Genomic DNA, 19,169 nt, shown 5'->3' with positions numbered 1-19,169 from the left:
GGAAGTGTGAGTCGTGATTAAAGCTAATTTTCCATTGCTTCGACTTCTGTATCTAAACAAGACTTTCTGTCGCATCACTGGTGTCTATAGCTATCCTCCATATATCATAACGCCTGGACTTGGCTGATTCGGTGAGTTATAAATCGATAAATGTAGCGCACGGTAGACCTTTAGCTAACCTAGCTTACGTACAGCGGTGAAAACCCACCGTTAGCTAGCTTTTCAATAGCCGAAGCTATGAGATGTTACGCTAGCCACCAGTAACACTGGCCATAACTTTAACCATGTGATCTGTTTTAACACGGATTAGTTTAAAAGTCAAGTTTACAAATGTACAGTTCAGCTAAACCTCGTTGACGTGACATCTAAGATAAAGTTAAGATAATTGACAGAGAACCCACTAACGTACTGCAGCTTAAGCTAGCTATGTCGCTAGTTGAGAACTTAACGTCAACTGATTCACGTTAAAACTGCCATTACGCTTTAATACGATTGTGACAGCTGAAGAACCAGCGCAGATTTACCTTGCTGCTTTGGGAGGGCCCCTGCGATGCAGAGTGCTAACCTCGTATTACGTTACGTTACTGTAATGTTGTTAAATGTCAACCTGCGTTAGATGAGCCGACATTGTAGCACAACAACTCAAACAGTGGCATTCACACGAATCCTAAAAATACGACTAGACTATAAAAAAAATAATTTGCACATAACCCTTTATAAATAGCGTAGCCACACTTGCAGCAGTAACCTCATATTCTCCGGTGTGCGTGAGAGTGCTCTTGCGTGTGACCGCAGGAAGCGCAGCTATGTGCAGCTGCGTGCGGAGCTCCAGGGCTCTGTCCCCGGCTCTGTCCCCGGCTCTGCTCCCCAGGCTGCTGCTGCTGCCGCCTCCGACCGGCTACAGGTCGGCGGGCCGGCGGCTCTCCACCTCCCCGCACTGCGCGGCTGTGGCCAGCGGAGACACGCAGCCGCTCCCGCTGCCCGCCCAGGCCCGCGTGGTGATCTGCGGGGGAGGTATCGTGGGCTCGTCCGTAGCCTTCCACCTCGCCAAACTGGGCTGGGCCGATGTGGTGCTGCTGGAGCAGGGCAGGTGAGAAGATGCCTTTTCCCCTTGCTTGTTGGTGCTAACAGTTAGATGTGGGGTATAGACAGTGCCTCCTACAGTAGGAGACACTGGAGGAGTACACCCGAGAGGTGTTGCCTGGATGTTGTTGTGCTAATGCTGCTTCCTGATTGCTTGTTGGCAGGCTCGGTGCAGGAACGACCCGGCTGTGTGCTGGCATTGTCAGCGTTGCCAAGCCTATTTCCATCGAGTGTCAAATGGCAAACTACTCCAATAGTCTTTATCAGGGCCTGGAGGAGGAGACTGGAGTCAAAACAGGTCCGCCAATTTGATGTGTTTCACTTTGATTCCAATTTAACTTCTCATGATGGTATTTGGAAAAACACAAGGGTTTATATTATTATAATGTGCTAAAAAATATATTGCAGATCCATCTGACTAGAGGTTATTTGTCTTCATGGACTATTTTATTAATATTAGGAGCATTTGCACTTTTATCTCTCTAGGGCATATATCTGTGTGTAGACAAGCAAGCACTAAGAGTCTTAGTGTTGTAGATATTTGCACTAGTCTCATAATCAGTTAATGCATCTGAAACCTTTACACAAGGCATGCACTACTATGACATTTATTATAGAAGCCCTAAATTGTTTGATGTGGCTCACTATAACATTTCCTCTATGTTTTGGCCTTTTCTAAAGCTAGAATGATTATTCCCTTCAGTTTTGAGTTGCATTATCATTTTGGTTGAACACGTCGTTTTGTGTGTTTCAGGTTACGTGAAGACGGGGTCTCTTTGTTTGGCTCAAAATCAAGATCGCTTCCTGTCTCTGAAGCGCTTGGCATCCCGACTGAAGTAAGACCCTAAAACCTCCAGTAGACATTTAGTAGAGGAACCGATTGCCTTTTTGAAATGATATATTTGTTAGTATCCTTTATCTTTGTCTCCTTCACTTTATTTCTAGGGTCATGGGGATCAGCTGTAACATCATTAAGCCCAAGGAGGTGGCCAAACTCCACCCTCTTGTTAACATTCATGACCTGGTGGGGGCACTCCACCTCCCAGCAGACGCCGTGGTGTCTTCACCTGATGTGAACCATGCCCTGGCTGTGGCTGCTGCTGGACATGGTGAGAAACTCAAACTGATTCTGTGTCATTGATAGAGCATTAATGGACAATTATGATGCGTAATTATTACCTCATTTCTACACGTATACAGTTTCTCTGTCTGAGTCTCCTCCTCTTTAGCTGCATCTGTTTTCTTCCATCCACCACCCTTCTCCCCTCTTTGCTTCCTCCTTCATCTCCATGTCTCCCTCATGCTACCCAGGGGTTCAGATCCTGGATAGAACCACAGTCCAGCAGGTCCTGATAGAGAAGGGTCATGTGATGGCGGTGGAGACCGATCGAGGCTCCATCGAGTGTGAATATTTTGTCAACTGTGCTGGACAGGTAAACAAATGTAGGCCTTGGATGCCAACTAAGATAAGGGAGTTAATGAATCTTTGTAACCATTTAGAAAACTTAAAATCTGCCTTAATTCCAGATCTGTCTTGGCTTGATTCTCACCTGCATAATGCTCATAGATATGAACAATATGACTGAAGGAAATTGACCTCTAGCACAGATTGCAAAGTCTCCAGCATGGGGCACAATCAACCTGTGGTCAGAGCGGTGGATATAAAGATTTGTCCTGTCTGTCTCTGCTCTAGTGGGCTTACGAGCTGGGCCAGGGGAGTGAGACCAAGGTGTCGGTTCCTCTTCACGGCTGTGAACACTTTTACCTCCTCACCAAACCGCTCCAGGACCCCCTTTCACCCAACACGCCAGGTCTCTTACTGGAACATTCACTTGTTCTTTCAGGTGGCACAGTGGCAAACCGATTTGAATGGATTCTAAATCTTGAGCCAAATATGATGACTGATATGGAACTTTCATTGTTTTCTTTTGGCAAATTGGCTGGTCGAGTAAGTCATTGCACAGTATATAAATCCCTGCAACAATCATCATTTGCTCTTCAAAGACACCTGGAGAAGTCGGCTCAGTATGATGGTACGGCATTATATCTGGAAAAATATTGATTGACAGCTAACAACTCAATTTAATGAATTGTTTCTGGAGGGAAACCTCAGCAAAATAACACTTCAGCAACTCAGTAAATTCCCTTAATGGTTGTGACTCTGCAGGTTGATAAGTATGTTTTGAGAGGATAAAACGGCGTGGCGAGTTCATTGGTCAGTTGGTCCACTGTCTTTCTTGCAGCCTTAATCATTTGCTCGGCCACTTGTACCCGTGTATTGATTGATAACGTACAGTGAACCTGGTTACACAAGCCATGATCTCATGAGAATGTGTCTCGTCTCCAGTTGTGATCGATATGGACGGCAGGATGTACGCACGGCCGTGGCAGGGCGGCCTTCTGTCGGGGGGCTTTGAGAAGAACCCCAAACCCATCTTCACCGAGGGCCGCAACCAGCTGGAGATCCAAAACATGCAGGAGGACTGGGACCACTTTGGTGAGGAAGGGTGCAACGGGAAGGAGGGAGATTCAAAGCGCGGTTGTTGAGTAAAAAGAAAAGAAACCTTTGTTTTCCAATGACATGGAAGACTGTGTAGTTGCACAGTACTTCTTTAATCTTTTTGATGGATCGGGTCCTGGTTTCATAGACTTAGCGTCTCTATTTCGGTAACATGTCATTAACCTGGTTTTCTTTCAACTGCAGTTTCAGACATTTTTCAGAGGTCAAAGTCATATTGTTCAATTAATAGTTTGTCCTTCAGTGATTGAAATCAATTGTCTGACTAGTTTTGTGACATGTTCTTTATTTAGCCAATAGAAGTTCAGAGTACACCTCACACATGTAAATGCCACCTCACACCCATCTCCTGACCGTGGCCTTACGCTGGTAACCTGAGATTCCTCATGCAGCTTGACGGGTTGTTATAAAACAGCCGTAAATCACCAGTCAGCCGTGAAGTGGAGCAAGGCCGAGACTCCACCTAATCTCCCCCAGGGGGCTCTAGTTTTAATTATGGATTATTAACAAATATGCCCCCTGCCCGCGCTTACCCCCTTTTACCCTTAAAATTGTTACTATAACTTGATACTTAAGAAATAACTAAAGCAGAGTTTTCTCATGTTTGGTCTCCAGTATCGTATGATTAGCAACAGAAATCCATCAGGTGGTCGGCTTCCTGCTGGCGATGCATTGTTTCATGGTGCTGCCACACTGGTTCAGCTTCCATGGATTGTTTATAGCCCCACATAAAAGGAGAACGCGGCCGCTCCTACTGATCCCGAGCTTTCTGAGTATTTGCAATAGTGGATGGTTTGTGTAGGGTAGTGGTTGGCTAAAGGTTAACTAGAAGCAACTGGTGTGATTTAGTTATTTGACATTGTAAAGGCACACAGGGCTGGGTAGACCAGCAGGAAGCAGTTGGATTTATGGGAAATGTGCCTTTAAATACTAATGCTGGCATAGCTTTAGGCCAACTGTTGTCTTGAGTTTGAGTATTCATCATATTTTTTTTATTGAAAAGGCTATGCATTGGTTATGACATGACACCTCTCCTGTGCTTCCAGAGCCGATGCTTAGTGCCCTGCTGAGGAGGATGCCCAGTGTTGAATCGGCTGAGATCCATCAGCTGGTCAACTGTCCGGAGTCCTTCACCCCCGATATGCGCTGCCTGATGGGAGAGATTCCCAGTGTGGCTGGATACTTTGTGCTGGCTGGGATGAATTCGTCTGGTCTGGCCTTTGCTGGAGGAGCTGGCAAGTAAGCGTGGGTTTGAGTGTATTTGTTAGCTTAGATTACTAAAAGGCCTGAAACAAAAATGTGTTTTACCCAGAGAATAATTCAGCTGCGGTTGCATCACAATGTGGCACAAACGGCATGACGGCATGATGTGGTTTGGTATCCAGGTACCTGGCAGAGTGGATGACCTACGGCTACCCCACCGCCAATGTGTGGCCACTGGACATCAAGCGCTTCGGCAACCTGCAGAGCAGCCGAACCTTCCTGCGACACAGAGTGATGGAGGTCATGCGTGAGTAGAAAACTCTTTATTTGCTCTTGAAACAACCGTGGCGTGTTGACAGGCGGCGTCCGATTCCAGTTTACATGATGGGAGACAAATCAAAATCTCAGACAAAACAAGTTGGTGTCTTTCAAAGTTTTCTGCGTACAATCTTTTACTTTCCTTCTATCACAGGCAAGGACACACTAGTGTATTTTGTTTAACAAAGCTTAACTTTGGAAAATAGCCACCCGATTTAACAAAGTCGCACTGCAGAATCCTCATATCAGCTGGTGTCGACCTTTGGAATGCATCTTTGCATAAAAATAGATTTGTGGATTTTGAGAGAAGGAACAATTAACTGACAAATATTTGAAAGTACATGCAGTGTGTGATTAGAGCAGAAACACACAGAAAACTGCTGCCCCATGGTTCCGTTGTGTCTAGATATCAACAGCATATCTGCGTGTGTTTGAGTTCTGCTTTGGCCTGATTGTTTCTCTTAATGTGTTTGTTTCCAGCCCTGCTGTACGAACTCAAGGTTCCGCGCTGGGACTTCCAGACTGGCCGCCAGCTGCGGACCAGCCCTCTGTACGACCGCCTGGACACCCAGGGAGCTCGCTGGATGGAAAAACACGGTTTTGAAAGGCCCAAATACTTTGTTCCTCATGGAAAAGGTGCAGAATACTCGCCAGCAACACAAGTCCTCGTTCAATTTCAATGTATCTGTGTTATATATGTTATTTATAAACCAGTTTGTTTATGTGTGTGTGTGTAGATTTGCTGTCTTTGGACCAAAGCAAGACTTTCTACAAGCCGGATTGGTTTGACATCGTTGGAGCAGAAGTGAAATGCTGCAAAGAGGCCGTGTGTGTCATCGACATGTCCTCCTTCACCAAGTTTGAGCTGAGTGTGAGTGACGACGTGCTGGTGTGGACGTCTTATACTGGTTCAGCACCAGTGGAACTTTCCATCTTTGTGTTGTTTTTTTTACGTGGTATATTTTATGCTATGTCCCACATCAAGCAGGAGCCACTGATTCAGCCGTTATGTATCAGTCGGTGAGGTATGCATCCACTTTCACGTGGTGATTTTAAGTAGAACCTTTTGGTCTGTCCTGATGTCCCAGTCATCGAATGGCCAGGCGCTGGAGCTGCTGCAGCATCTGTGTGCCAACGACCTGGATGTCCCCGTTGGACATATCGTCCACACCGGCATGCTGAATGAGAGGGGAGGTTACGAGAATGACTGCAGCGTCGCCCGCGTCAGCAAGAACAGGTTTGACATCGAGGCACGAGTATCTAGAAACAAGCACTTTACTGCAAACATAAAAAAAAAAAAAATGTTTCCCCCATTCCATCTCCAGCTACTTTATCGTCTCTCCGACGGACCAGCAAGTCCACTGTTGGTCCTGGATGAAGAAACACATGCCCAATGACCCACACCTCCACCTAGAGGATGTCAGCTGGAAGTACACTGGTAAGCTGCAGTGACGCCGCCACCTAGTGGCCACACAACGCAGCAGCATCCCACGACCTCACTCTGCTCTTCGCAGTGTTTTTCATACGGTCTGAATTTGGGTTTGTTGTTACAATCTGACACACACCGCACAAGAAGGGTGGTTGATTACATGTCCAACATGTAATTTGCATTTTCTGTTTTTTTCAGATTCCTAAACAATTCATTGACATTTTCAAAGGGGGATATTTTATAATAATAATCATTTTCAAATAGTAGAAATTGTATAGTTATACAAAGGGTTAATGCGGCCGTACTTTCTCAGACAAAGTATTAAATATGAATTCACTTAATTCTTTGCCCACAGCTTTAAATCTGATTGGACCACGTGCAATGGATGTTCTGGCTGAGCTGTCCTATGTTTCCATGACACCTGACCATTTTCCCTCCATGTTCTGTAAGGTAGGAAACGCAAATCTAGTTTCATAACCGTGTATTGCTGATCACAGCGGTGGTACCAATAGTTTATGTTGCTGAAATAGTTTCAGCATCACTTCAGACTCCACCTGTGGTTCTGTTAATGCTGCTAACCGTATAATTGTTCATACTTATTAGCCCTGCAGTGAATAGCATTTAACCGTGTGTGTGTGTGTGTGTGTGTGTGTTCACAGGAGATGAGCGTCGGCTATGCCAATGGGATCCGAGTGATGAGTATGACCCACACTGGAGAGCCAGGCTTCATGCTCTACATACCCATCGAGGTGCGTCGCCGCTCACATCTGCACACGCTCAAATCAAACATGAAACCAGTCATTCCCCGCTGGTACGGCGCGTCGGGTGTAACTGCAGTACTTCCCTCTGCTCTCCACAGTACGCACTGCACGTGTACAACGAGGTCATGTCGGTGGGTCAGAAGTACGGGATCCGCAACGCAGGGTACTACGCGCTGCGCAGCCTGCGCATCGAGAAGTTCTTTGCCTTCTGGGGTCAGGACCTGGACGCCTTCACCACCCCGCTGGAGTGCGGACGAGAGTTTAGGGTGAAATTTGACACGGTCAGTGGCCAGCTGCTCAAACTGTTGGTATCTGCCAGGGTGGATACGAACTGCTGCGCTTCGGTCCCGGGTCCCAAAAAAGCCTTTTATTGCTATGACTTTACCAACTATCCATCACCTCGAAGGAGTTCCTCTATATGCAAAATGGAGTGGCAACATTTTTGACAGACGATGTTAAAAACGGCAACTTGTTGTTACCGCTGTAATTCAAGTTGTACTTTTGCACAGCCGGGGGAAATGAGGAAATGATTGCGGGGTAATGAAAGGCACTAAGCCATCTGCTTCGCCCGAACATCTGTTAAGATTGTCAGCAGCGCTGCACCTGCAGGCACAACAGGCGGCGCTTGCAGCCAAACATCAGGTGTGCTGCCGTCTGCCGCACACAGCAAAAATGTCGACGCGGTATTAATGGCCGGACCTCGGCGTGTGAAATCGGTTTCTCAGATTGCTTTCAGGTGAGTCGTTACCACAGCGGGGAGTAGTTCAGTGGTTCTCCCAGCGCGATTGTGCGGCGCTTGCAGATTATTTGTGGACCGTCTCCCGTAAACACTTTCCTCTCCACCCCCTCCCTGCGCCTCCTGCAGGACACGGAGTTCCTCGGCCGCGATGCGCTGCTGCAGCAGCGCCAGGACGGCGTGTCCCGGCGATTCGTCATGCTGGTCCTGGAGGACCACGACACGGAGCTGGACCTGTGGCCGTGGTGGGGCGAGCCCATCTACCGCAACGGCCTGCTGGCCGGGACCACCACCAGCAGCGCCTACAGCTACACCCTGGAGCGCCACGTCTGCCTCGGCTTCGTGTCGCCGCCGCCGGGCCCCGAGGGGCTGCCCACGGCCATCACCCCGGACTTCATCAACCGCGGCGACTATGAGGTGGACATCGCCGGCCAGCGCTACCCGGCCAAAGCCAAACTCTACCCCTTCAGCTCGCTCTTCACCCAGCAAAAGCGCCGCAAGGAGGACATGGAGTTCAGCAACCTCCAGGGGAAGTGATGACGCAGGGCGGTGGCGGGCCTGACGTCCCTCCTAGGCTGCTAGGCTGTTGTTCGGGAGGGGGGGGGGGGGGGGGGGGGCTTCTGTGACACTCCTCCCGTCCTCCGGTCCACTGCTAAACTGGCAAGCAATTGTCCCCTTTTTTAACGTCTCTCAACCCGAGAAGGGCGATGTGCACAATTTCACATTTCAGCTCTCTTGTATCCAACTTCTACGCTGCACGTCCCAGTTTCTATTATTTATTTATTTTCTTTTTCAAAAAGTGCAATATTTAAGAGGCCCCCAAATGCCACGAGCGGTTTAAAACCCGGCAGCGCAGCAAGGCTCCCGCGTGTCGTCGCATCGCCGGTTTCCAGCACCGTCGTCGCCTCGCAGTGGTAACGCGGCCCGCGGCCCGGCCCCCGTTGAGTGCCTTTTGTCAAGGGGGCGTCGACAACATTGTCTGGGGACACTTTGTTCACTCGACCCCGCCGGGGGGGACAGAAGTCGAGACAGACAATCGGATCCGGCAGTATGTAAATGGCTGTGATGGGATGTGTGAGTCTGTGTGGCGCCATCCCCGCTGCGTTGCCCTCCCTCGGTCAGGTCAAAGAACCTGATCACACCAGTATTTAACCAATATTTACTCCATTTGAAAAGGTTCCCAACGAGCCCAAAGCCGGGCTGAATTCGCTCTTTTTTCTTTTAGCCGCTTGACTTCGTCTTTCTCATCAACTTCCAGCTGTTCTCCTGCTTCCTGTCGTTGTGGAAGCTGTATTCACAGTGATTTAATCCGCACTGTTATTTATGTTTTGTGGTGGTTTCGATGCACCGTCGCCCTCTTGCTGTCGTTTCATTGAGGTTCTGCTGAACGTGTGGCTGCTGTTGGTTTAAAGACCACATATCTTACATTATTTGATTTTCCTGTTGTGCTTGATCCAGAGTTCCAATGTTTGTATCGAGGACGGACTTCAGTGTGATTTGAAATAATAATTATAAAATGTATTTTTCTATAGCTATTGTGTAAAAATCTCTATTTTCAGTACAGGATCTTTTCATCTTTATGTCACATTGACAGAATCTGTAAGTCTGACAGATGTTTCGCTCAGTCCTTTGTTTCACATGCTTTCCAGTGTGATCCTGTACTTGAGAATGACATTTGGCAAACAGAGCTTGTGGTTTTCTTTGAAGTAATTGCATCCTTGTGCCCCATGCTCCCTTCAGAGGTCAGAGGTCAGGGAGAGCTACAGGAACAGGCAGTGGAATGTTGGACTCATCCAGGAGTCGTACTCGGATTGTTCTAAATATTATTCTCCAGCATTTGGTAATACGGTGAGCTAAAATCTTTTAGTGTGCATATTGAATATCAGATGTTGAGAATAATGGAAAGCATGTCTTTTGATCTGAATACTTTACTAACATCTCTGGCTTTTCTTTTGTAATATTAGTTTCTGGTGTCTCACGAATGGATCCAGAGGAAAAAAAACCTTTGTAATTTCTGTTTGTCGCTCCTTCATCTTTGAGCTGTATTCATAACTACGTTAGTGGGACTTCTTTTGCTTCACTTTTGGGTCGTTCTAACATCTTTTCTCACCTCACGGCCATTAAGCCAACCACGTCAATCCTTTCAGTTTAAGAGCTCAGCGGATCACTGAAGGCTTCACGGTGAGTCCAGGAGCTTCAGGGCAAAGGTGTCTGAAACATTTTACTGCAAAGCACTAAAGTTACCGGTTGTAGTTCCCTTTTGTTTTGTTTTCTCTCTCCTGAATGTATTTTTGATGGGAAAAGGTCCCAAACCGTGGCTCCAAACTAAGGAAGGGATGGTATTTTGTTACTGTGTCGGGTACGTGCCGCAAATAGCGGAATAATCCAGCTATTTAATAATCCATTTAAAGTAACAAAGCGATGAATGCTACAAAGGTGACTATATAGTGGAATTCTGTTGTGATGCTTGCGTCCAAACACTTTGTCCCACTTTATGCTTCCATTTGAACTCCAGCCGTCCTGCACTAACCTGTAAATGCCAGCCTTTTATTCAGAGCTTTACATCATGTTAGCTGTGCTTCGAGAGACAAACAAAGAGAACTCTGTTTAAATTGGCTTTGTGTTCACTACCGATACGCGTGCCTCGAACCAATCACAGCAGAGGACTGAAATGTGCACGCTGCTCATTAATAACGCAATCTGCAAAAGTTATGTGAGATTCAAGCTCGGAGGTTCCACAACAAAAAACACCTTTTATTAGCAAACGATATCACAACCACTTGCTCTTCTGGTTGGGGATCACGTCCTCCTGGCTTTGCGCGGCCGGCATCCATTGTGCGGCACGGGCGTGTTGTCTGTGATGGATATCACCTCCAGGCCGCCCATCGTCAAGCCTTTGATGGCCGACTGTACCGGAGACAAAATACATTCATTCAAGTCGATGGGAAGGGATCAAAATGTCACTGATAATAAAAACAACTGAAATGAATGACATCTTCTTTCTTAGTGCAGAAACAGAAGCTTATGATGCAATTTCATACTTGATGTGCTACCCTGTTACTATCTGATAATCGAAGAATTGCTTAAGCAACTAACTGAGGATTTGCTGCTTTAATATTGAAGGACTTTTTGGGACTTTTAACAAGATAAGCAGTAAGGGTCACTTTTTCATAATAATTCATAGGCCTAATGAAATGTCAAGATCTAGCTGTAACAACCACATAAAAAAGGTTGAATAAGGTGTTCTTTAGGGGAAAAAAATGAGGTTTATCTACTCACCAGACGTCCAGGCCCAAGACCTTTGACCACAACGCGCACAAACTTCACTCCCTTCGCTGTGGCTTTCTGTTCGGAGGAGGCAGAGTAGATCGAGGTCAACACCTAGCCGCCAGGTAGAATACCTTCACTGCTTTTTATATTTTGGAACAGCAGAAAACTAATCACTACATTGTGTTCCTCTGAATTGAAACTATTGTGGATCTTAAACAGGCGTTTGAACCCAATTCAGCTCGAAATGGTGAAGATTTGCTGCTTTTCTTTGTCTAAAAGCTGAACAGCGTTTTTGGGCCCTTCAGTCACAAAAAAAATAACTTCCTTGGCATTTTATCAATATTTTCTGACCTGCGGAACTGAACAACCTCAAGTCTACTTGGAGAATAAATTCATTTTTTCATCTGAGCTTCCAATCACTAACAAACGAGAACGTTTCTATTAAATGTTGTTCTCTCATTTCCATTTTCTGCTAAACAGCAGATCAGGGGTCAGAATAATCTGCTCGTGCGGTAAACGTCAAGGGAGCACTGTGATAAGAAGCTTCTCCGGTGTATTTACCAGTGTGACCTTACCAGCAGCCTTCATAAATCAGATTATTACAAAGTCTAATTGAGCGCTAAACACCCACCCACTGCTACACGGCTCAGTGCCAGCAGCGTACCTGTGACAAACTTATATTTATATCATAATTATAATATAACTCACCATTGTGAAGCACCTTAAACCCTACAGTTTGCAGCAGATAGACCAATCATAAATTAGCTCAGTATGCAAATCCATCCTTCCTCATATCCTGTTAAACCAGCTCAAACTGATAGAGGTGGTGAACCCCTTCAGTAGATGATGAGATGGTGTGAATGTCTCATAGAAAGAAAACATGAACTCATCTATTATTAGAGGCTTTACTATGGTAACTGTTCTCTCCGAGAAGGGAGATAAGAAAGGTTAACATTCTACATTTTTATTTTACACCGAGCAGAGAAGCAAGATGAACTAATCCTGCATTCTTTTTAAACAAATCCGACTCCCCCCCTCCACGGGCGTCAGGAGAATCAGGCGAGAGCGTACCGCGGCGGCCGAGATGCCCGCAGTCTGAGCGGCGATGGGCGTCGACTTCTTGATGTTCTTGAAGCCCTCGGTTCCGCAGGACGTCCTGACCATGGACTGCCCCGTGCTCTCCGTCAGCTGGATGTGGGTGCTGGTGCAGGACACGACAGTTTACGTCGCTGGGCTGTTTCCATTGCATTTTTAACTAAGCATTGGTCTAGTTGGGGAAAACAACCCTATTTTTGCAGCATGAAGTCCACTAGGAAGCTGAAATTCTTGTTTGTACAATAAAATATGTAAAATAACGTTAATGATGTTCCAGCAATTGTAGTGCAGAAATCAGGGATGCTATTACTTGCAATCGTATCTGATGGGTCAGTACACAGGCTGTAAAAATCATTTACTGTTTTATGTTCGTATTTTTCCCCACTAGTAAAATGTGGATCCAGCAACTTAACGTATCCTAAATTAGGATTACAATGATCCTAATAAATCACTTTTTCTGCTTTCACTTACTTGTTGTATGTCGCTTTAACGTGAGCGATTGGTAGCTCCTCAAACCTCTTCCCACCCCATCTTAGTGGACTCTCCTCGCCAATTATTGGAGGGAAAATGCTGCAGGATTACAATTGAGATTATTAATGTGTCACCAACACGGGAGTCAGCGAACAGATACACGAACGGGGGAAAATACAACAAATAATCCAGAATTATTCTTTATTATTATTCGGACATGAAACGGACGTAAATGTCTGACCTGGAGTCTCTGGAGGTTTTCGCAGAGCTGGTGGTGGATGCTGCGGTCTCCTGACGCCGCACTGCACTGGTGCACAGGGTTCTCTGCAACAACCCGACGCTTTCACAACTGTAAACACAGTGGCACCATCGTCAGAAACCAGTGTTGCTTAGCAAGCAGCTAAAAACGATGCATTGCCGATCAAACAAGTATCTTCTAGCCATGACGTAGAGTGTCACATCGCTATATCACTTTCAGCATGCAGCAGCCTGACTTCATCAGCGCGGTTAGCCGTTGGCTAACAAGGATGCTAGTAAAACATACCCATTGAACACTTTGCGAGAGCTTCCGATTGTATTGAAGGAGGCAGACAGCTGTCGGCAAACGTTATTCACAGAACCAACTAATACGCTATTTAATTTATACATATTTAATATGTTGAGACACAAATTCGCTGTCAGAACTCAAGTTACTGCACACACAACAAATGTGACATTGAAGACCAGATTATGGGTATATTACATTTTCAAGGGATGGCAAGTTAATTATTATACAATGTTAATCGTATTAGACTGCAAATACAGCTGTTATCTGTAAGACGATTGCATAAGAATGACTTAATGATCACTAAAATACATTTCTGTAGTAAGTATAATAAGATGTTTGCTTTAAAAAAAGTATATCAATGTAAGCCCTCACCCACACTTTTATCTGAATAGACCGTTCGACTCGCTGCAAGGAATTGTGGGTATATGTTGACACTTGATGCCTTCACGTTACTAGTAAACCGCCGGAAATATCAAATATTATTCTAAACACTACAACTTGTTACCTTGAAGTTACAATGATTCCAATTTAAACATTTAAGAGAACATGTGATTTTGACAACTGGTGTTTTTTTTAACACCAGAGGGTATAACGTGGTTTAAATATCCCCCATACGATATCCCTCACTTCAGGTTATTTTCCGAAATAGCCAAAATTACGATTTTCTTGGATAAACATTTAATGTGGCGAAAAAAAGATGGCTGCGCCCTGTAGAAGGATGGCTGGTGTAACTCTCTTACATTTTCGGTGCTTTAGCAGGGCAGCAGTTGGGAGCGCTGGGTTTCGTCAGTTGTCCAGCTCTTCTGTGTGTCGGGTGACTTTGCAAACCAAAAGTCAAACGGAAAAACGTCCATCTCCGTGGACTCTGATGGCAGCCGTTTGTCTGCAAAGGCTTCCGGTCATATCAGCGGACTGCAGCCCGATAGAGCAGCAGTTCAGACACATGATGCAGCAGGTGAGTTTATTCACCATGAAACACACGTTTTGACTGTGACATGATGTGTTATCAATGTCATAGGCTACAACACGTGACCACATTTAGCATCCAAAAACTTTTGAAACAGCAATTTTGCAAATGTAAAAAACATTTACAAATACAGTGTGATCATGATAAATAAACATGCATGATCCATTAGACATAACCTATAGTTCGAGTCTTGGGTAAAACCCACTTTCATTTAATAAACTCACCAATGCAAGTTGTATGGCACTTATTACTAGTGACATTTGATATTGAATTCTCTTTGATCTTGTGCGGAGTTTCTTGAAGTCGTTACACTGTAATGAAGATTATGTAAAAGTATGTTCATTTTATAGAATCAAGTCATATTTTGAAACAGCGGGTTAGCTTATCCTGTCTGCTTCTCATCCTCCATTAATGAGAAAGCTGTAATTTCCATCACGTGCAATTATTAAAACTGCTGTCACGAGGAACAAAAGCAAATTGAACGAGGTACTAAGAGTCATGCTCAGCAATATTTTCTGATTATTTTAATTATTTTTATAGGATTATATCCTGAAATGTTTAATGTTAACTGAATGAATAACAAAAAGCCAAACCGCATGTCTCAAGTTAGGACTTACACACTATTTCTATCATACTTCATATTTCCATGAAGTTCATTCGTGTAACATGTGATTAGTTTCGATGCACAACCACATGAATTCATTATTAGGTAACTAAAATGTTCCGGGTAAAATCGAGGCATGACAAAGGTCCCAGAACTTTAGATGGAGGCCTGCTCCTGCATGATTTTCAGATGGAGCTAGAGAAAAGCCTGCTGTCGGACCATGAGCTGCAGCTCCTGGAGGACTCTGAGAGGATCAGTCGCAAGCAGGCGGACGATTACGACTCTGACGAGGAGGACAACCGCGGCGACCAGGAGATCGTGTTGGCTCAGGACCTGGAAGACTCTTGGGAGCAGAAGCTTCAAAAGTTCCAGCCCGGGTTGAGGGTCAAAGGTCAGCATGGGCGAATGCAATGAAGTGAAGTTTCCACTGCGGTTATCAAGCATCCCGGAATATACGTGGTATAAGTATCTACTTAAAGCAACAGTGCGTGGGATTTGGTGGCATCTGGTGGTGTGGTTTTGCTGCTGTAGCAACATGACGGTGCTGAACTGGCGAATTAGGACCTGCTCTCTAAGTAGATATAAGTATATTTTTCAAATCTAACAAAAATAAAATCATTAGTGGTTTCAGGTGATTATTAATGAATAGAAACATCATATTCCATCTCAGCTAATAGATCTGCAGAAATCCCCCTGTCTGGCCCTCTAACTATTACAAATGGGGAAGCATGTGATTCAGTCATTTGCCCTGCTCCAGTCATTAATCAAGTTAAACAGAATGGAAAATAAATTGAAATGACCTGAAGACGTCGCACACATGTGGGTTTAAAGGAAATGACCAGGAATGAAACAGATTTGTATTACCTTCAGTGCAAGACTTAATTTTTCTATTTTGACATTTGACAAGTTTGTGTAAAATCCGCAGCCGTTGGGTCCCGGCTGACGCTCCTCTCTCCTGTTTAGCTGACGTGGATGAGGACTTGACCTCGTCGGAGCGCTGCCTGGCCGACCCGCTGGTCCTCGTGGCCGAGCAGCAGGTCGGCGGCGACAAGCTGTGGCTGCTGCCTCAGGCGCGGTGGCAGGAAGGAGAAACGCTGCGGCAGACGGCCGAGAGAGCCCTGCATTCCCTGCCAGGTAACGTGGCTTTTTTTAGGAGGTTTGAATGATGCTGCAGATGTTTGTTGCTGGTATTCACTACACTGTATTCAATACAAGTATTCTTTTTTAATAGTGGCACACCGAAACTCCACTCAAACCACTTTCAGATTCATTTCAATACAACACAGGGAGACACAGCAATAACTAACGAAGAAATACATTTCATTTGTCATCAAATTATTACGTATGAAATAATAAACATTTAGACCAAAATGGTTTAACTCAGAAATGTAAAGTCCCGTGTGCAGACTGTGCGTTAATGTGTTCTCCCTGGAGAACATATTGACCTTACAAATTGATTAATGAGCTTTATCAATGCACTAATGCTACATATAATCACTGTTGTGATAGCAACCTGGTACCTAATTATGTTTTATCCTCACTTTAACCACAACAGCATTAACCTTTACTGCCTTACCCCTAATTTATGGTCAATACAGAAATGAAATATCAACTGTAAATAAAAGGAAACTGAAGCGTGAGAAGGACGCTGAGTTGATGTGTTGAATGTGTTTTGATTAGCCTCAGAGCCGTTGCTTGCAACATCATATAAGGGTTCCATCCATATCCTAAACATCAGCCATTATGGGTTGTTTTATTGTCTACACGCTCCATTTGCTGCATTATCACCGTATCTACATTCAAATCTCTTTAGCTGTCATGACCCAGTTTCATCCTCCGGATCATTAAAGTTTGATGCAATCTTATCTGGAAGAGCTGCGCGCTACTTGCAGCGCAGCCGTCCTTCAGAGCCTCCAACCTGCGATGCAGCTGCATCCTGTCACATCCGCACTCGGGCCTCCACTAAGGGACACGGGGCCGCGGCTCACTGATCAGCGCCGGTCAGCAGATGACGGGTCGGACGTTTGGGGTCACAGCTGGCCAACAGCAGCAATGATCCGTCCCACCAGATGTTAAACATTCACTCCACCAACATCTCTCTCTCTCTCTCTCTCTCTCTCTCTCTCTCCCTCTCTCTGGCCAGACGGAAACCAAGCCTTTTAAGCCTGTAAGTGTTTAGACAAAACGCCGGTGACGGAGCCTGTTAAACTGTTCCACAACGCCGCTCATGAACGATTAATGTGCCAACTCCATCAATCACTCCCCATTAAGGCCTTCCACTTGACATTAACGCGTGCCGTTTGGTGGAGGGTCGGTCCATTTTTAATACAGCCAGACGGGCCTGTTAACACGGCCACGCCGGCCTCGGTTTAGACCGACTAGGACCATGTGATTTAGCCGGCATGCGATCGTATTAAAACTTTGTGCAGAACAGTCCCGGGGAGGGGGAAGCGATCGAATGGGGGTAACGTCGCACTTAAACCAGCATAAACCCCAGCTCACCTCTGGGCTCCAGCGCTCACACCCTGTTTTTGTCTTCTCGCAGCAGCCGGCCTCGAGGCGACCTTCCTCGGCAACGCCCCCTGTGGACTCTACAAGTACAAATTGCCCAAAGCCGCTCGGACGGAGAGCGCGGTGGGAACAAAGGTGTTCTTCTTCAAAGCCATCCTGTCCGGCAGCGGGGCCCCCGCCGCCCCGAGCGCTTCTCTTCTGTGGGCGAAGAAAAGCGAGCTGCAGCGCTACCTGAAGCCGGCGTACATGATGAAGGTCGAGCGCTTCGTCCTCGCCCTGTGACACCTGAACATTGAGCGTGGGCACTGGATCGTTATTTATGAGGCCCAGGAAGTTACCTCTGTAGTTTATCTGTTGTCTTGTATCATAAAGAGTTCTTTGGTTCTATACATGTGTTGTATGAGTACGTTGTATTTTAAGTTTGCACAATGTCAGATGTCCTCCTTTCCTTACAGGGTAAAACCTGTTAACAAATCATCTTAAAATGAAACCTGAATCTTGACTTATCAGTCAATACATCCTAAAACAGTGGTTCCCTCTTTTGCAAAAGATGCTCAAAGATAGTTCAAGCTAAGTCAAAGTGTCATCTTTAAATAATAAGGAAACTACCCGCCAAGCACCAAACCACCCAATAGCGAGCCTCGGGGGATAAGGAGCGAGTCCCATTCGCATGCACCTGTAGTCACGATGAAGACGAAGCCATCGCCTTCCTTCAATGTACCACACAGCATGAGAGGGGAAAGCTCCCATGAGCTGTTAATCACATTGTTGTGAGATTTAATGTGAGAACCAGTGGACGCCGCATAAGATGTTTGTTTATGATTTTCTGATAAGTCATTTTTTAAAATGTGATTTCTAGGCTTTGCTCGACTCCACTGAAGACACTCGATGACTTGCTGAAGCAGTCGTTTGTTTTAGTGCATTTAGACGTGCAGCAGTTAACAAGCACCCGCTATTTGGGCCCGGCAGCCCTGCTGGAGGTGATCTCTGGATCTCCAGCACATTCCGGGGTCCAGCAGCAGATGGCAGTCTTAGCACAGCCCCGTCATTGCGCCCGTGTGTGCTGACCTCAGAGGTGGACTGCAGAGCGAGCTTTTCTGATCAAGTTGGCTTCCTCTTACTCATCCTGAAAATATCCATCGTAGAGGGGGAATGTTCCTCTGCAATGGCTCCGATAATTTGTCTTAAGAGCATTGTGATGTTCCCGACAGCCTCTCGGATCAGCCTGTTCTTTCTATTTGTGTCTGCAGGGACAAGGGGTTATTAATGTTGGAGACTTTGGCTTTAGATGTTTTTTTTCCGTCTTTATTCTTCAAGGCTCGGTGGAAGTCCTGAGTGCCACGCGGGCCTGCCCCGTCCGTGCAGATGTGAAGGTCAGGGCCAGAGGTAATAAAAGCAGTATCTAACTGTCATGGCCTTTATTATCTGACACTTTGGTCTGCACACAGAACCGGAGCTTACTCTTCCTCCTGCCGCCCTCCGTCCGGGTTACGGTCCATGCGGCAAATAGAGGTGTAATCGCCTGTGCAAAAGAGAGCAACAGTCCACGCTTTCATGACCAAGGGGAGCGTGATGAAAGCGTCCCGTCCCAGGTTGTAATGAAAGGTCTAAGAGGACGGGGGAAATTGGCTGGCGATCAGAAGGTTGTCAGTCTGA

General features: G+C 45.9%; 3 protein-coding genes across 5 annotated transcripts; 2 read left to right on the top strand and 1 right to left on the bottom strand.

Moving 5' to 3' along the window:
* The first annotated feature begins 1 nt into the window (after nt 1).
* pdpr (pyruvate dehydrogenase phosphatase regulatory subunit) lies at nt 2-8,658 on the top strand. Of its 2 annotated transcripts, XM_037486104.2 has the most exons (18): nt 2-131; nt 796-1,090; nt 1,248-1,381; nt 1,838-1,919; nt 2,029-2,192; nt 2,395-2,516; nt 2,777-2,894; nt 3,431-3,580; nt 4,648-4,840; nt 4,987-5,111; nt 5,603-5,758; nt 5,860-5,993; nt 6,211-6,359; nt 6,448-6,560; nt 6,907-7,001; nt 7,211-7,300; nt 7,411-7,593; nt 8,178-8,658. In XM_037486104.2, the coding sequence occupies exons 2-18, from the start codon at nt 807-809 to the stop codon at nt 8,583-8,585; spliced, it is 2,700 nt and encodes an 899-aa protein (XP_037342001.2). In that variant the 5' UTR covers nt 2-131; nt 796-806; the 3' UTR covers nt 8,586-8,658. The 2 variants fall into 2 exon arrangements, with proteins under 2 accessions (XP_037342001.2, XP_037342010.2); XM_037486113.2 differs by having other exon boundaries at nt 2-1,090.
* A 2,123-nt stretch (nt 8,659-10,781) lies between these two features.
* On the bottom strand, nt 10,782-13,610 carry mrps11 (mitochondrial ribosomal protein S11). The gene is made up of 6 exons (XM_037486147.2): nt 13,429-13,610; nt 13,126-13,233; nt 12,885-12,983; nt 12,390-12,519; nt 11,328-11,393; nt 10,782-10,955 (listed from the first exon to the last, which is right to left on the bottom strand). Exons 1-6 carry the CDS (start codon nt 13,530-13,532, stop codon nt 10,848-10,850), a joined length of 615 nt encoding a protein of 204 aa, XP_037342044.1. The 5' UTR covers nt 13,533-13,610; the 3' UTR covers nt 10,782-10,847.
* Nucleotides 13,611-14,097: 487 nt separating this feature from the next.
* Nucleotides 14,098-18,925, top strand: mrpl46 (mitochondrial ribosomal protein L46). Of its 2 annotated transcripts, none has more exons than XM_037486133.2 (4): nt 14,098-14,386; nt 15,192-15,393; nt 15,966-16,136; nt 17,551-18,925. In XM_037486133.2, exons 1-4 carry the CDS (start codon nt 14,129-14,131, stop codon nt 17,793-17,795), a joined length of 876 nt encoding a protein of 291 aa, XP_037342030.2. In that variant the 5' UTR covers nt 14,098-14,128; the 3' UTR covers nt 17,796-18,925. The 2 variants fall into 2 exon arrangements, with proteins under 2 accessions (XP_037342030.2, XP_037342022.2); XM_037486125.2 differs by having other exon boundaries at nt 14,099-14,386; nt 17,548-18,925.
* Nucleotides 18,926-19,169: the final 244 nt, after the last annotated feature.

The sequence above is a fragment of the Pungitius pungitius genome, chromosome 4, assembly GCF_949316345.1.
Source record: "Pungitius pungitius chromosome 4, fPunPun2.1, whole genome shotgun sequence".
Classification (NCBI taxonomy): Eukaryota; Metazoa; Chordata; class Actinopteri; order Perciformes; family Gasterosteidae; genus Pungitius; species Pungitius pungitius.
The sequence above is the reverse complement of the archived record's forward strand: the minus strand, read 5'-3'. Positions and strand labels throughout refer to the sequence as shown.

Excerpts from the sequence above, each read along its gene's own strand:
- pdpr (XM_037486104.2), top strand. The coding sequence starts at position 807 with ATGTGCAGCTGCGTGCGGAGCTCCAGGGCTCTGTCCCCGGCTCTGTCC. Across the intron at positions 2,193-2,394 it reads TGTGGCTGCTGCTGGACATG|GGGTTCAGATCCTGGATAGA; the intron begins GTGAGAAACTCA and ends CATGCTACCCAG. Across the intron at positions 5,759-5,859 it reads CTTTGTTCCTCATGGAAAAG|ATTTGCTGTCTTTGGACCAA; the intron begins GTGCAGAATACT and ends GTGTGTGTGTAG.
- mrps11 (XM_037486147.2), bottom strand. The coding sequence starts at position 13,532 with ATGTATAAATTAAATAGCGTATTAGTTGGTTCTGTGAATAACGTTTGC. Across the intron at positions 11,394-12,389 it reads CGGGCATCTCGGCCGCCGCG|AAAGCCACAGCGAAGGGAGT; the intron begins GTACGCTCTCGC and ends TCCTCCGAACAG. Across the intron at positions 10,956-11,327 it reads GTCTTGGGCCTGGACGTCTG|TCGGCCATCAAAGGCTTGAC; the intron begins GTGAGTAGATAA and ends TCTCCGGTACAG.
- mrpl46 (XM_037486125.2), top strand. The coding sequence starts at position 14,129 with ATGGCTGCGCCCTGTAGAAGGATGGCTGGTGTAACTCTCTTACATTTT. Across the intron at positions 14,387-15,191 it reads TCAGACACATGATGCAGCAG|ATGGAGCTAGAGAAAAGCCT; the intron begins GTGAGTTTATTC and ends CATGATTTTCAG. Across the intron at positions 15,394-15,965 it reads GCCCGGGTTGAGGGTCAAAG|CTGACGTGGATGAGGACTTG; the intron begins GTCAGCATGGGC and ends TCTCCTGTTTAG.